At 41.5% G+C, this 15,971-nt stretch overlaps 2 protein-coding genes across 4 annotated transcripts in view; both read left to right on the top strand.

Moving 5' to 3' along the window:
• si:cabz01090165.1 (uncharacterized protein LOC100333421 homolog) overlaps positions 1 to 15,971 on the top strand; it is a 400,716-nt gene that overhangs the window by 271,540 nt on the left and 113,205 nt on the right. The gene's annotated exons all lie outside the window — the stretch shown is intronic.
• On the top strand, positions 1,494 to 10,131 carry LOC134640721 (uncharacterized). Its single transcript, XM_063492622.1, has 3 exons — positions 1,494 to 1,511; positions 1,559 to 1,638; positions 9,429 to 10,131. Exons 1-3 carry the CDS (start codon positions 1,494 to 1,496, stop codon positions 10,129 to 10,131), a joined length of 801 nt encoding a protein of 266 aa, XP_063348692.1.

Here is a 15,971-nt window from a genome sequence, read left to right as displayed (position 1 = left end):
GTATGTGTGTGTACATGTTTAGACGTCTTTGTGTGGACAGAAAATTGGCATGCCACTATACTTGTGGGGGCCAACAGTCGCTTGTGGGGACAAAACGCCCGCCCCCACAAGTTTGAAGGCATTTTTGTCAAAATGTGTTTTCAGTGTCAGTGTTACAGTTAGGTTATGGTTAGGTTTAGCTGATGGGTAGGGTAAGCGGCTAGGGAAAGCATTATGTCAAAGAGATGTCCTCACTAAGATATGAAAATGAGTTTGTGTGTGTGTGTGTGGGGGGGGCGTTCTTAGGGGAGAGTTTTGTATCTTGATAGAAACTGAGACATATAAAGTGACACGATGAGTGTTTGAAGTTGTATAAAAACATGAAACTGGTCATACAACAGGTACAACGTGTTAGCGGTTACAGACAGGTTGTTGGGTTTGTTAGCACGGGAAGCGCTGATTGAGCTTTTTACCTGTAAGCAGATAAAAGCCACTATGATGATATCAACCTTTAGTCCCATCGCGGTGCCTCATGTTGAGCTACTTTGACGGTGCAGTCTTGGTGTTTTCACCAATGAGTGAGGTTCGGACATAAGTGAGACCCGAGGGAAACCCTACATCCTCATAATGAGGCAGGCCCACCTTAAAGCACACCCTAAGGGTACAAATGAAGTTCCCCATAAACTTCAGTTTATTCTTTATTTAAAGTCTGCAAACAAAAAAAAGAGAAAAAAAAGGATTTTATCCCATTAAAGGAACAATCTTCTGGGCCAGTAAGAATCTGGTGTCAAACCAATCAAACCAACTTCAGCCCAAATACAGTTTACACTCCCTGAGTACAGACTGCGCCCTGCTGTTGCACTCGGAGTGTAAACTGTGTGCGACATTTGTGCTTTGCATTTGGGGTGAGTGGCCTTTTGAGTGGAAAGTAAAATGACAGAGCAGTAAAGCCATGAGTTTGTATTTATCTCTAGACCTGCAAACCTTCCATTTCACATTTTGCCTGTGATATAAACAGAGTATTAGCACAGTGCTCTGTTCCGGTTCAGTTCAAGTAGGCACCACATATTAATAATGTGCAGCATTTTCACACCTGTGCAGCAGCCTGATCTTTCCCATAAATGACCTCACTGAGCATCATTTGAGAGTGCATGTTTCAGCACAATTGGACATCAAATTGTTTTTAACCTGCCAGCTACTGAGCATGAAGTTCATGTAATATCAGATTGTGTGCCTGTGCAAATAGCTCAGTTAATTGCTTGCAGTGGCTGGCTGCTCTCTGTCCTGCATGCTCTATCCTGCTTTTAACCCCTTTAATAACAAACTCAGCTCTACTGCTGATTGCAAGAAACAGCAGAAGGCAGAGAAAGAAAGAAGAGAGACTGCATGAAACTCAAGACGTGTGTGGGTAAATTATAACACCAAAACTGAGGACTAACTACAATGTGGTGTCTGTTTTACTGGAGTTCTTTGTGGAGCACCTTACACTGTACAAGGTTAGGTATAATAGCACCATGAATATCAGTGTGAAGGTATCCTGTCTGTGTCCTGTGTTATGTACCCTTATATTGTATATTAGGCTCACGCTGACCAAGGACACATCTGTTTGCCAGCACAAAACAAGCGTTTCAAGGACGTGTGCTGCCTCTTAAAGCAGAGGTAAGGACAGTGTAAGCATCTGCAGCAGCAGCTATAAAGCAGAGCAGACCAGGACTGCAGCTTCTCAGCAGTAACAATGGTTTTATAGGCAATGAAAACTTATAGTGGATGGCTGCTAATGGTGTTTGGATGAGTCTACCAGAAGCTAATAGCAGTTATGGGATTTTGAGTTTGAGAAGTGATGGGAGTGTAAAGGCTTCTCGCCTCATAGGTTGTTGGATTATTATTAGCTAGTACAAACTTTGAAACTTGGGAATAATCCCTTTTATGCTATCAGAGTCATCATGCCAGAATATAGACTAGGCATGTGTGTGACAAGAAGACTCTTACAGGTAGCTGCCTTCACTAGACCTTCGTTCAGGTTTTCTCCTCTTTGACATATTGTCTCTGTTGCAGCAATGTTCTCGTCTGTATTTGTAACAGAACGTTGTAAACAGGCAATGCAGGCGTGAGTGAATGCTAACCTGCAAGCGAGGACTAACCTGACTTTGTATGTGCACAGCACAAAGAGCCAATCATTGCTGTTGTATTTAAAGTCTGGTTTAGTTACTAAACAATGCGACTGGCAGTTTGAGAATGCTGTTGAACGCAATAGCTCTGTGGACAATATTGGACCCTGTGAAAAAGGAACGTCTCTAGTCCACGTGGGTGAAAGATTAAACCCCTGACACCAACAGTGAGGGGATCGGGTGGTTGTGTTATTCAGTGGGAGCATTTTGCTTACATGGTTTGAGTTCTCTTGGCCGCTTAGACAGAACGGTCACTGCAAGTCAAATTATTATATACACATATACACAAATTATTCTGTCCTGATTGGAATGGTTCCCAGGATGATAGGACATGAGGCCCCATTGAATGCTCTGATGACGGTGAAGATTATCACGCAACGTCATCGGATATCTGAATACCTGGGAGATTTCGAGTGTCTGTCATCACCATAGTCAAACCACCAAGCACCGACATAGCTTGTGTTTTTATTTCCATAAATTTGTCACCTGTCCGTGTTTTTGCTTGTAAGTGCCGAGGGAAACAATCCTCAGCTTCTAGGAAGGATTGTGTTTCACCGCCTTTCATCATATATAATGTATCACAGGATTCATTTTTTAATGATGTGATTGCTTTTTAGTTGGTAAACAAATTTAGATGCAAAATGAGTGAGTCTCTTTCCCCAGAGAGGAGCGACGCATTCAGTCAATATCCACAAATGACAATTTGACTGCCAATTGCTCAATTCAAAGCACAAAATCAACCCCTCATTGCTGACTGAATGGGTTTTTCAGCTGCATCCCAGAGCAGCTTCCCTTTGTGACAAAGATCTTTCACAACGGCTTAGACATCATTTAAATTTCCTGCAGGCTTCAAAAATTCAAAGACCACTTTTTCCACCATTGTTGTGTTAAACTTGACTTTGCTTTTGTGGACACGCAAACTTTTGCATGCTAGTTTTAGTTAAGCACCACGGCAAGTGTTTACAGTAACAGTTTGGCTAATAGTAGCTTAGTGTGTCTAGGAAGTAGAGCTTATTAGAATGAAGACTACTGAAGATGAAGATCATTCATCAGCTGGCGTGAGCAGCGTTAAAGCAGGATCTAATTTTAAAACTGCAAATTGGGATTCTTTCCACACGGTGGGCAGCTGTAGCTGCAGTGAGATACAGAACAGAGCGATGACTTTGACTGTATGTAGTTTTTAATGTCATTATTATACATAAACAGTAAAGACTGATATATCTTAAACAACACATTTTTGAACATTCGCTTGGAAAAGTTTCGGTATCTTTTCTTCGAAACCATTTTGATTGGAGCTGATTTTCACATTTTGTCTTTTCATTTGCAGAGATTTGGAGCAATAACAGGTTTGCTCCAGGAATAACTGTGAATCCCACTGTCTCGTCTCTCTGTGTGTCATTTGTACGCTTTGTATTCATTTGTGCTTTGTGCTCGCTTCTCATCGTTTGGAATCCATTCAGATCTTTTCTTTCCCATATCATGTAGCCACATTAAAGATGCCTCTTTGCTATTAAACATTAGAGGTTTTTGGTTGCAAATAGGAGCCCCGGCGTCGAACAATAGTGATGAGCAGGCATGCTGAACAAAAGCATCTCAGTCAGAGAGGCAGATTTTAGTTTGCTGCTAATGGGGACCAGCACTCGGAGACTTAAAACCATCATCTCCACTGGCTTAGAACAGAAACCACAGGGGAGGAATAAATGAATGAATTGAGGAGCGAGCAGGAGAGAAGCGATAGGAAAATAAAGGAGGATTTAATAAACGAAATGGAGGCGATAAATTTGTGAAGACTGTTATTAGAGCTGGTATTGTATTCTCTAGGTCTGGATTTCACAACTCTTGGTTGAACAATAGAACAATCAAGCTTTTTATTATCAAAATGTGTTTCCTGCGTTGCTCACAGTCGTCTCTGCCTCCACAGCACATGCATCTGTTAAAAACGGTCGTCTGCAGAGATGTAAATGAAGATATGGAGCAGCAGTGATTATTGTCGCCCTACATTACCAAACATATTCTTAACACAGTTGTGGTGCTGAATATCTTACAACAAAGTACATCTGACTACATATATATATATATATATATATTTATTAGTGCTGTCAGCGTTAATTTCATTAAAATGACCTTAACACCATAACCGCATTAACAAAGCAAATCTCCGTCAACACATTAACGAGCTAACACGTTGATGCCGTGCAGCCCCACACACGGGGCGATCCGTGATAACTCGCTAATGGAGATTTGCCGTGTTAATGCAGTTGTGGCGTTAAGGTCATTTTAACGCTGACAGCACTAATATATATATATATATATATATTATTTCTTCTTTTTGTTTGAAGCCAACTTTTTTTTTTACACAACTTGACAGTATTTTCATAAGAACGCTAAGTTACCAGTTATCAAGCTAACTCGCCAAGTTTTGAGCGTTTCTAAAATGATTAACTTTTGATCATATCTTAACAGTATTTGTCAGTTAGTTGAAGAAGAACTGTGGTTTTAATTATGTTTCTCCAAAGTTGGGCTACAACTGAGCGGCACAGCCAGGGTCCTGATAGCTAATAACAGCTAAAGAATCAAGGGAAGACGTGATGATAGTTTATCTGGTCCAATACGAAGTATCTTGAAACATATCTCAGTTTTCTCTAACTTTGAGGGGTTTTTGTTTTTTCATCAGATCAAATTACAACAATGCTAAATACATTTGATGTAGCAAAAATAGATATGACAACAGGAGAAGGTCTCAGTTCATATCCAATTAGTCATATGGATACTTTATCCTTGTCAATATTGCTTATTGTTAGTAATAGTTAATGCTGTCCGTGTCTGATGCTGATAAACCTTTTATAAAGAAGCGTAGTTATGCTCATCAGTGTTTGTCAAGACACCAGAACTGCATGTTTTTACTGTTAGTTTGTCTTTAACCCTCTAAAGCCGGTCAGAGCGGGCACGCTCCGTTTTGCGTAACTATTTTTAAATCCCTGTAGAACCGCAACCATGCAAGCTAGCGCAATAAATTTTTTTGCATATGAAACCGGAGGAGTTGTACTTAAATCTTATGCCATCAGCTTGTCCTAGGTCACAGTTTCCTTCCACATATAGCTTTGCAAAAATTGCATAAAAAGCGCTTGCAGCAACAAAAACATAATATTCCAGAAACAGGCTTTGCCGATCCGATCAGCTGTTCGTAACACTTCCTACGTTGGAATAGACATCAGCGCAAACTATGGCATGTCCACCATTACCTGCCCGAAACCGGAAGTGACGTCATTTTCGCGGAAATGTAGTTTTTTTTTTAACTTCAGGGCCTCATAAGTCTATACTGGTGTTTTTAAAAGTTATCTTTGACTTTATGACTTTCTGTATCATTTCTGGGATGCTTAGAACTCAAATTGCACTGCTGGAAATAGTTTATTTTGATGCATATGCTGTTTTTTTGCAAATTTGCATTATAATATAAAAATTGGTGTATTTCAAAAATAAAACTATGAAGACACTCAAAATAAATTTCTTGTGGTTGGAAACTATTTTGTGCAACTTTTTTGTGTTTACAGTTTTGAGGGATGAGCCTCTTAAATTTCTCTAACTAGAAATATATGTTAAAAAAACAAAAACGATTTTCAATTTTTTTGTAGTTTATTGCACTTTTTTGCAATTTATGTAGTTACTATGTACTTAATGCATACATATTATTGAAATTTGGGTTATAATGGTTGTATTGATGTATACTAACTTGAAATGCTCCCAAAAATGGCACTACAGCATGTAAAAATGTAATATAAGGTCTGGTGGACTTGGTTCTATGGTAGGTCTTAAAGGGTTAAAGGACACGAGCTACATTTTCTTTTCAAATGGAGGCAAAATGAAATCCTCCTGATATTCATTCACACATTTTGCCAACAAGTTGTTTTAAACTTCTCTTAATCTGCCAAAGTTTCAATTTGTTTCTTGTGATTTTTCAAGAGGGATTCTTGTTTTCTGTCTTCTCTGATCCTGCATTACTCCCTGTAGGGAAATTCAGTGTTATCTCTTCTTTCCCACAGCTCGGTCAGAGTTAAGCTGCTGAACATAAAGGCTGCAGCCTGTGGGGATTCATCCCTAAATTCAGCAAAGGTGTGCAGAGGAAAGAGCACTCCCTATGCCCCCAGAACAAATAAATCAGAGAGGCGTGCTTTGGAATAAGTGCGAGGATTGAGGGAAAGCTGCCAGACAGTGATGTTGAAAGAACAAAAAGTTTAGATGCTCTCAAAGCTCCTTCACCTGTTCAAGTTATCATCTGACTCCCACAAGACAGAAATCCAATTTGGCATGTAAAAAGTAGGCTTTGATAAATTGCATGTTCCTGTTTTTCCTGCAGATCTGTTGGTGTGTAAAGAGTGCAATAACGCATTAATGTTCTCACACCGTCGGTAGAAGAGCTTGTTAGCTGATTGTTTAAAACGAGTGTGTGTTGTAGACTGTTTGTCTTCACCAAATTCATGAAGCCAATAAGATTTTTTCAGTCCCACAGCCTCAGAGAGGAATCCATTTAAGACTTAGGGGATTCTGGATGGCGGTGTTGGTAGAAGATCTTTGCTAAGCTTGTTTGCACCTCATTTGCTGTGTGTTCTTGGGTATAAGCTGCAAATTCTCACTGAAATGAGGCCCTACCTGTAACAACTGATCCCTGAGTTATGCTGTGTCTTGCTGAAGGACACTTCAGCAGAGCAGCTGTGTTTGTCACTGAGATTTCAGTTCTTCTGGCTGAATGGCTCTTCCTCCTGCCCAAAGTGCCACAATAAGAACGTCACAACAACCCTGTAGACACACAATGAAGTTTGCTCATAGTTTTTTTCTTCTCTCCTTTTTTCGGCTCCATCTGTCTTCTTTTCTTTTTTTTCTTGCTTTTATAGCATTTCCTGCTCATTCATTTCCTGCAAACCTTGTTTATGTTACATAAGTGAGCAGTGACAAAGTCGCTCGTCTCTCTGGAGAGAAACATCTCTCCTCTCCCTCTCTTAGCTTCAGGTGTAGTTGCACATTTCGACGCTAGATCTTTTATGAATGGACACCTCTTTATCTAAGAAGTCTGTTGAGGCTGACACATGATCGCTTCCTTTTTTGCACAAGTTCTTTTCATGTCATTGTAAGAGTCTGAGTTCCCGGCACGGTGCATGCAGTAATGATGTGGCAGAAAAAGAAAAGCCAGAGCTTGTCAAGAGTTAAATACTCGGCTGCAACCTGCCCCAGTCTGAGACAGGAGAAGGCGTTAGACACACACAGGAAAATTCTCCAGCGTCAGAATCATCAAAGAGTATGCCACTGAGGTTTGAGGCGACAAGCCAACAGCTCTGAAGATCCTGCCACCAAACAAGCCCAGAGAGGCCAGAAAGCATCAAAGCCTGTAAGATTGAGGAAAGTCCACTTTCTGAGAGGGAAGAATGTAGGCGCAGCATGGTGGCACTGTTGCTTCATAGCAAGAAGCTCTTTCTGAGTGGGTTCTCGTCGGCTTCCTCCCACAGTCCAAAGGCATGCAGTTAGTGGGGATGGGTTAATTGGTAACTCTAAATTGCCCATAGTTGTGAGACAGGCCTAACACTGTCTCTATGTGTTAGCCCTGCAGCAGACTGGCGACCTGTCCAGGGCCTCTTGCGTGATCTCAAATTAAACATCCAGCTCTGTGTGGAGCCGGTCTGTACCGTGTTGCCTGTTATCATTAGAGGTCTAATGTAATGCCGATGCTCCATCAGTGCCTCAAACACAGACTCCATTTCGACTTGTTCTTCAAAGTTTTTGGCACAAAATATTTTGTCATGTGGAAAATCACCTGACAGGCTCGAGCAGCACTTGATTATCACCTCACCTGGTTCTCTCTCGCTGCATATAGAGCCCACTCACGGTGAAAGTGCAGCTTTGAAGTAGAGACCAGAGATGCAGCATCTCAGGTCTCTGCTCTTCATCATCTTTGTTGTTCTTGATGCAGTGCCTGAACCCCCCCAAGCTGCTAACAGGCTGGTGAATGGGTGTTTTCACCGTGCACTTTATAGTGGTGATTGAAAAAAATCACATCAGTGCTAATTCTAGTAATCCCTGTAATGATCCTGCTGGTTCCTGACAGCAGGGGAAATACTGCCAAGTGTGCCTGTCAGATAAGAAGAGTGCTGTTAATATTCTGGACCGCAGCATCGCACATCCCGATCTTCAGTGTACTTTTGACTTACTTCACTGGTTCCTGGTTAGGACTAGATCCTTTTAGGACATCGTGCAGTGATGTTTTAGACAGGTCTTTTATTTTTGTGTCAAGGTTTTCAGCGTGCCAGTGTCCCTGTGCACAAAGCGCCGGTTTGTTGTGGTGGAACTTGACAGATCCCTGACCTCAGTCCCATCCAAGGAGCGTCTGTGTGTGCGTGCATGCTTTGTGTTGCTGTCTGCACCTGTTCACTTGCATCCAGTGTGTGTTTGGCATAGTGTGAGCGTGTCAATTGTGTTAATCCATCAGCGGAAAGGCTTCCCCTCTGGGTTTCCTCATTGTTGTTTAACTGAGAACTTTTCCTCTCAGTCAGCACAAACACACACAAGCGGAGAGAGAGAGAGGTGCATGCTGTTTGCTCAGGGCCAGAAACAGCACCTGGACTGAAGCATCCAGCTGAATTCACCACACTTCCAAAGCTGACAGCTCACTGCGCAGACCACTATTTTTATCTCCTCTTCTTCCTCTTCTGTCTGTCGTCGCTTCCATTCACTTCTTTTCTCTTTGTTCCTCTCCACCTTTCCCTCTTCTTGCTCTCTTAGTGTCCAAGTCTTTCTTTTTGCTGTTACATGGTGCGGTCTTGAGCAGGGAGCATTTTTGAAAACTCTTCTCACTGTTGAGTTCAAAGCTGACATTGACATTCGGTGCTGGTGAAGGAAACAGGCTGAAAATTGATTGATATGCGTGCTGCGTTGGCTTTAAATCAAACTCCAAAATGCCGATTCTGTCCAGCGTAGGTCGTCTTACGGCACGTATAGAGTCGTGTTTACTGTGACCGTTCCAGATACTTAATTTATGAATTACAAATCCGTCCCTGTGTTCATTTAGCCAGCGTAAATGTAATCTTTCAAGTTTCTAATTATTCTCCACACATCCCTGAAGGCCTTTCTCTTATTCAAAGGCACTCATTAATCAAACACGCATGTGAACATACACTTCACATATGCAGGCAGTGTGAGCCCAGGGAACAGATACGGGAGGCGTACACAGTGTTGTGGAAATACCATGAATACATTTACAACATAATTATAAATTCTCACACAATGTTCTCACAGAAAACACTTATGGACATGCCAGCCAGAAACTTCTACCAAATCTGAGTACCTTGAATGCGGCCCCCAGACCAACAGTACCATCACTATCGACGGTGAGCCGCTGACTAAAGTTGCCCAATTCAAGTACCTCGGGTCCCTTGTCACCTCGGACTGCGAAACTCTACCAGACGCCAGACTGCGAGTCAACGCAGCGTGGATGAAGTGGTGTCAAGTCAGTGGAGTCTTATGTTACAAGAGAATGCCAATCTATCTTAAGGCGAAAGTTTATAAGTCGATTGTGCGCCCAGTGGCACTCTACGGGTCAGAGTGCTGGCCAGCGACGCCCAAGCACGAACAAACCCTTCACACCATGGAGATGAAGATGCTGAGGTGGCCTCTGGGTCTCACACGACTAGACCGAGCGAGGAACGAAGATGTCAGGAAACGAGGGGGAGTGACACCGATCACAGACAAGATGCGGGAGGTGAGGCTCCGATGGTACGGCCATGTTGCCCGTAGCGATAAGAACTCCATCGCAAAGACAGCCCAGCAATTAGATCTGGGTGGCAACAGGCCACGAGGAAGACCAAAAAAGCCCTGGATGGACCGAATCAAAGATGATATGAAGGCTGCAAATGTTACACCAGAAGACGCCCTGGATAGGAAAAAGTGGAGGAAGGCATGCAAAACAGCGGACCCTGCATCGCGGGATATGAACCGCTAGAAAGAAGAAAGATTCTCACAGAAAACACCGCTGCTGGGAAGTATGTAAAATGTGCCGTCTCTAACTATGAGAATCTCAAGTTTCAAGCCCAGACTTCTCTGCTGCCATCCTTCATTTCATATTTTCTTTGTCAGGTTGCTATTCATTCATTCATTCATTCATTCATGTATGCGTATGTTGATGCATTTAGCCTTTGCTCCAATCTCTTAACAGACTGCAGTTGCTTCTCTCAGTCAGTAATCAAGTCGTTCTTCCTTTTTGAGCCCTATTTATGCTGTGCGATCTTAGCTTAAAAGATGGTAAACATGAAATATTCATGCTGAAATCTCTGGTTGTGACTCAGAAAGTTGGTCTGAGTTAAAAGGAGACAATATGTTGTTCATTTATTTATTTGTTTTCTGTTTTTTCTTTTGTGGCACTGAGGGACTGAGGCTAACAACACAACACACTCTTTACACATTTTCAGCCTAAAAAAAGAATTAATAAATATTACACTACTGTAGATTCCTACTTATCACACTTAAAATAGTTTGCTGTGAGGATTGGTTCACGAGTTTTTTTCTTCTTATTTTTTTTTTACCAGGCTGTGAATGTTTAGTTGTACTGTAAACGTGGCCATTTTTATGTGGCAGCCAAAGGAGAAAGCTCTGCTTTTGTAGCCACTGGCTGAAGGAACTACAGCTCGCTTTCATGTTGTCAGTCTTGGACGTTGCTGCTTGACTATAACGCAACACAAACAAAAAGAAGCAGCCACATCCTCCTGGATCTATTGAGCTACTGCACCTCTCTTCTTTGCTTAAGCAGCATAACATTGGGTTTGTTTTTTTAGTTTAGGGCAGGGGTGGGGAACTCCAGGTCTCGAGGGCCGGTGTCCTGCACGTTTTAGATCTCACCCTGGGTCAGCACACCTGAATCAAACGATTAGTTCATTACCAGGCCTCTGGAGAACTTCAAGACATGTTGAGGAGGTAGTTTAGCCATTTAAATCAGCTGTGATGGATCAAGGACACATCTAAAACCTGCAGGACACCGGCCTTTGAGGCCTGGAGTTGGACACCCCTGGTTTAGGATATCCAAAATTCACTGAAGATAGGCTTTATCTATTTATCCTGATAAAAACAGTTTTCCAATTTTCTCTCTTTTATGGTAAATAATTCCACATACAGTCAAGTTTGCTCTCCTTATGCAGCATGAGTTTATTGCCTCAGTAAAAAGCTGTATTTACCGTTGCACCACGTCACATGATCTTATACACGTTCTGGAAAAGAAACTTGTTGATACGCTCTCTCTGTCCTTTGATCAGTGTCAGTGAAATCTCATAAATCATTACAGCCATGTGCAGTACTGACACTACAAAGGAAACAGATTTTATTTTAATGCAGAGGACAGCGCGCTTAAAAAATAGATTAAGCAGGTTTTGATGTTTTACTAATTGCTGTACTTGTAGATGAGGTAAAAATGGAGAAAAATGTTTTAACCGGGCAGGAAGGAAACATATTTTGACATATTAAAGCTCTGAAAAATGTTTTGACATTAAGAGGTGCTGACAACATGCTAAAGTTAGTGTTTAATGTAATTTTAGGAATATTTCGTGTTTTGACACAGTGCTAAGGGTTTTTACATATTTGACATAATGCTAGAATAATCCAGAGTTGTTTATATTTAGATATTAAAGTCCCTGATCCCAACAACAAAATGCCAAATCTTTGTGCTCTCATTAACCTAAATCTGGATGACAGACCTTTTGAAGTCCTTTTAATGATTTATTTTTAATGGCCTTTTGTAGATAAAGCAAACACAGCAGCAGACGAGCAGCCAAACATTTCTGTGCTCTGTGTATCTCTGTGTGTCAGCTTCTCTGCGTTTGTGTGTGGTTTTTATACACGTGCGTTCGTCTCCATCGCCGTTTCTGTGAGGCGATTCTGTCAAGACGTGACAGAGTGCAAACAAAACAAGGTGTGTTACCTGGTGCTGTGTGACACCTGTCGGCTACCATCCACCGTCCAACCTCACAGTCAGACTGACCTTCCCAAAACAACAACAGTGTATGCGTGTGTGTGTGTGTGTAATTCTGTCCTGCTGTGTTGAGTGTGTGTGTGTGTGTGTTCTGTCTGTTCTGCTCCTCGAGTGTATGCTCAGCACCCTGCATACCTACAAACAGACACACAGGTAGACAGATGGACAGGCATGTAAGAAAACAATGGAAATTTCCATGACAGTTTCTTTTATACACGATCTGATGGTCTGCTGGAAAAACAGCTTTCCTGTTCTCCTGCTTTTCTATCAAATATATTATTTTCCAAAGGCAGATCTTCATATTCATTTATTATGAGTTTCAGATAATAGCGTTGGTGTATGTACTAATAATCCCTCTGAACCAAAAGCTCAGCTCTAAAAGTTCAGGTTGTTTTTTTTGTGTGAATAAAGGAGTACCTGAAGTAGCTTCTTCTGTATCTTGTTGTGAGTCTGGGAAACAAATGACTCTTTCACCTCATGATTATACTGTTAAGTCTTTAGTGTGTGTGAAACTACTGTGACTTATAGAAACAAGTGCTACCTGTATTGCTGATATGTTGTTACCAGTGAATAAGGCTGACATTGGCCAATAGACTGGTTAATCTGGTGCATCATCCCTATTTTCTTCTACTCTTGGCTCTACAGCTGTAGTACAATGTTCATCTCAGGTTGGCTTTACAGGGGAGGAACTAAACTCTTTTTTTGAACTATGAGTCATGCAAAGCTACTCTACTTGAGTAAAAAAAAATGTGGCATTGGAATTGAGCATAATATGTTAATTCTGACCAAACGTTTTAAAACCATAGTGGTATATTTATTGTAACTGTCCCAAAAAAAATGTAACCATATCTTGCTGTGCCTTTTCCCCGCTTAGTTTATCCACTACACTGACTTCATCATTAACTCCTCCTGATCGCCCATATCTGGCAGCCAACTCATTATCTCCCCACTGGTTTCAGACTCCTTCATATATACTGCTGCACTTCAAATACAAATACGGCTCCTAAATTCTTATACTGTATCATTTTTATGGGTATGCATTAAATATGAGATTCTGTGCCACTCCTTGGTGTTTAAATGGTGTTCACACAGTACTGTGCATATTTACAGATCAATCAGATAGTCCATTGTCGTGTGTTGAACAGGTTCAGCAGCACTATAAATTAGTGTGTCGTGTCATTTTCTTTGCAGGTTTTGTTAATAAAATAAAATAAAATTAGAAAAACAGATGAAATCAAACTGCATTCTCAATGCTTTGGTTCACCCTGGTCAGTGTGTTTCTGTGTATTTCAGTTTTATTTATTGCTTTCTTTTTTCATCTTTTTTGTCTCCTGATTGAATGGATTTGATTTGGACACAATGGACTTGATTAAGGAGTCATTAAAGATTAAGGTGGGCTGCTTAAGCTCTTAATTGCTATGGAAAATATTAAACTGGCATAAACAGCCAGTCGGCCCTTGCACATAAATATGAAAACGTGTTTGATGTTAGAAGGAAAAGAATTCCTATGGATATACTGAATTTAGTCATTGAACCTAAAGCACTAAAATCCTTGGGTTTGTGGCTATAAATAACTTCTTTAAGCGTTACTAGTTTACAGGATTGCCTGATTTTTCTGGTTTATTTGACTCTCCTCATGTCGGCAAACTGAGGCTTCAGTTGGACCGTAAGAGTGTAATAAACTGTCACCGATGGCGTTGGTTTCTCTTTTTCCACCCTCTGATCTTCATAGCTTGATGTGATGGTTTGGTTGAATGGAGATTCTCAGTGAGGCATACTGAAGCGGGAAGCAAGGCACCAGTGCTACTTCCCACCTCAAGACTGCTATTTATAATAATAATAATAATAATAAACTTTTTTATTTATGAGCGCCTTTCAAGTCACCCAAGGACACTTTACAATAGGATAAAACACATAGTAAAACAATGGCAAAATAAGAACAATAAAACAAAAGCACAAGATAAAATTAACAAACAGTGGATTCACAGTGAATATGCAGATTTGAACAGATGGGTTTTGAGTTGGGATTTAAACTGGGGGAGAGAACCAATGTTTCTTATTTCTGGGGGTAGAGAGTTCCACAGCCTGGGAGCAGAGCAGCTGAAAGCTCTGCTTCCCATGGTGGTGAGGCAGAAGGAAGGTACAGCAAGCTGGATAGAAGAAGAAGATCGAAGTGAACGGGCAGAACAGGTAGTGGTTAACAGGTCAGAAAGGTAAGGAGGAGCGAGGTTATGAAGGGCCTTGAAGGTGAGCAGAAGAAGTTTGAATATTATCCGGAATTTCACAGGGAGCCAGTGAAGTTCCTGAAGAACAGGGGTGATGTGCTGGTAGGAGGGGGTTCTGGTGATAATGCGAGCAGCAGAGTTCTGAACCAGTTGAAGCTTATGGAGGGATTTTTGGGGGAGACCGTGCAAGAGAGAATTACAATAGTCAATACGGGAGGTAACAAGACTGGACAAGAATGGACGTAGACTGGGTGGAAAGAGAAGGAAGTAATCTGTTAATATTGCGTAGATGGAAGTAGGCAGAACGGGTGAGATTTTTGATGTGAGATTTATAGGAAAGTGAACTGTCTAGGATGACACCAAGGCTCTTAACCTGAGGAGAAGGGAAAACTGTGGAGTTATCGATGGTGAGTGAGAAATGGTTCGCCTTCAAAAGGTTGGATTTGGTGCCAATAAGGAGGATTTCAGTTTTATCCTCATTGAGCTTTAAAAAATTTGAGGTAAACCAGGATTTTAACTCGGATAGACATTCTGAAAGGGAGGAAGGTGGGAGGGAGGAATCGGGTCTGCAAGAGAGATAAAACTGGGTGTCATCAGCAAAACAGTGAAAGTGAAGATCAAATTTGCGGAAAATGGTACCTAGAGGGAGGATGTATATTATGAAGAGAAGAGGGCCTAAAACTGAGCCTTGGGGTACACCAGAGGTGACGGGGAATAGACGAGAGCGGAATGATCTTAGTTGAATAAACTGGGAACGGTCGAGGAGATATGATTGAAACCAGGCGAGGGGTGTGTTGGAGATGCCGAGAGAGGAAAGTCTGCTTAGAAGTACAGAGTGAGAGATGGTGTCAAAGGCTGAGCTCAGATCCAAAAGGACGAGAATGGTGAGAAGACCAGAGTCAGCTCCGATTAGAAGATCGTTAGTGACTTTAAGTAAAGCAGTTTCTGTACATGAGCGAAAACCAGATTGAAATCTCTCGTAGATATTATTATTAACCAGGTGTAAATGAAGTTGAGCTGCAACCACTTTTTCGAGTATTTTAGAAATGAAGGGTAGATTGGGAATTGGACGGAGGTTGTTAAAGTTGTTAGGATCTAAAGAAGGTTTTTTCAGTAAAGGAGTGACTAGAGCAGTCTTGAATAAGGAGGGAACGATACCGGTGGTGAGAGAAGAGTGAATGATAGCAGAGATGAGTGGGAGTAAAGAAGAGAGGCAGGATTTCACAAGCCCTGTGGGCATGGGGTCAAGATGACATGTGGCAGGCTTTGATTTACATATGAACTCAGAAATATCGGATAAATCAGGAAGATGAAAAGTGGAAAACGGCTCAAAAAGGAGAGAAGGTTCTGGAGAGGGGGTAGACACAACATTTGATCTGAGTTGCTGGTGGATGTTATTGATTTTCGTAGTCCAGAACAGCATCAAGGAGTTGCAGGTTTCAGAGGAATAGAAGTGTGGTGGTAAAGCGTTGGGGGGTTGAATTAGTTTGTTGGGAACTGAAAACAGAGTCCTTGCATTACCCTCATAAGAACTGATAATACCAGAGTAGAAGCTTTGTTTGGCCTTGCTGATGGAGTCTTTATACTGAAGTACATGGT

The sequence above is a fragment of the Pelmatolapia mariae genome, linkage group LG14 (assembly GCF_036321145.2).
Source record: "Pelmatolapia mariae isolate MD_Pm_ZW linkage group LG14, Pm_UMD_F_2, whole genome shotgun sequence".
Taxonomy (NCBI): domain Eukaryota; kingdom Metazoa; phylum Chordata; class Actinopteri; order Cichliformes; family Cichlidae; genus Pelmatolapia; species Pelmatolapia mariae.
This window is presented reverse-complemented; position numbering and strand designations above follow the sequence as displayed.

What these genes read in the sequence shown, in the direction of transcription:
- LOC134640721 (XM_063492622.1), top strand. An exon ending in TGCTGCCTCTTAAAGCAGAG is followed by an intron (nt 1,639 to 9,428) that starts GTAAGGACAGTG and finishes ATGTTCTCACAG; the next exon opens with AAAACACTTATGGACATGCC.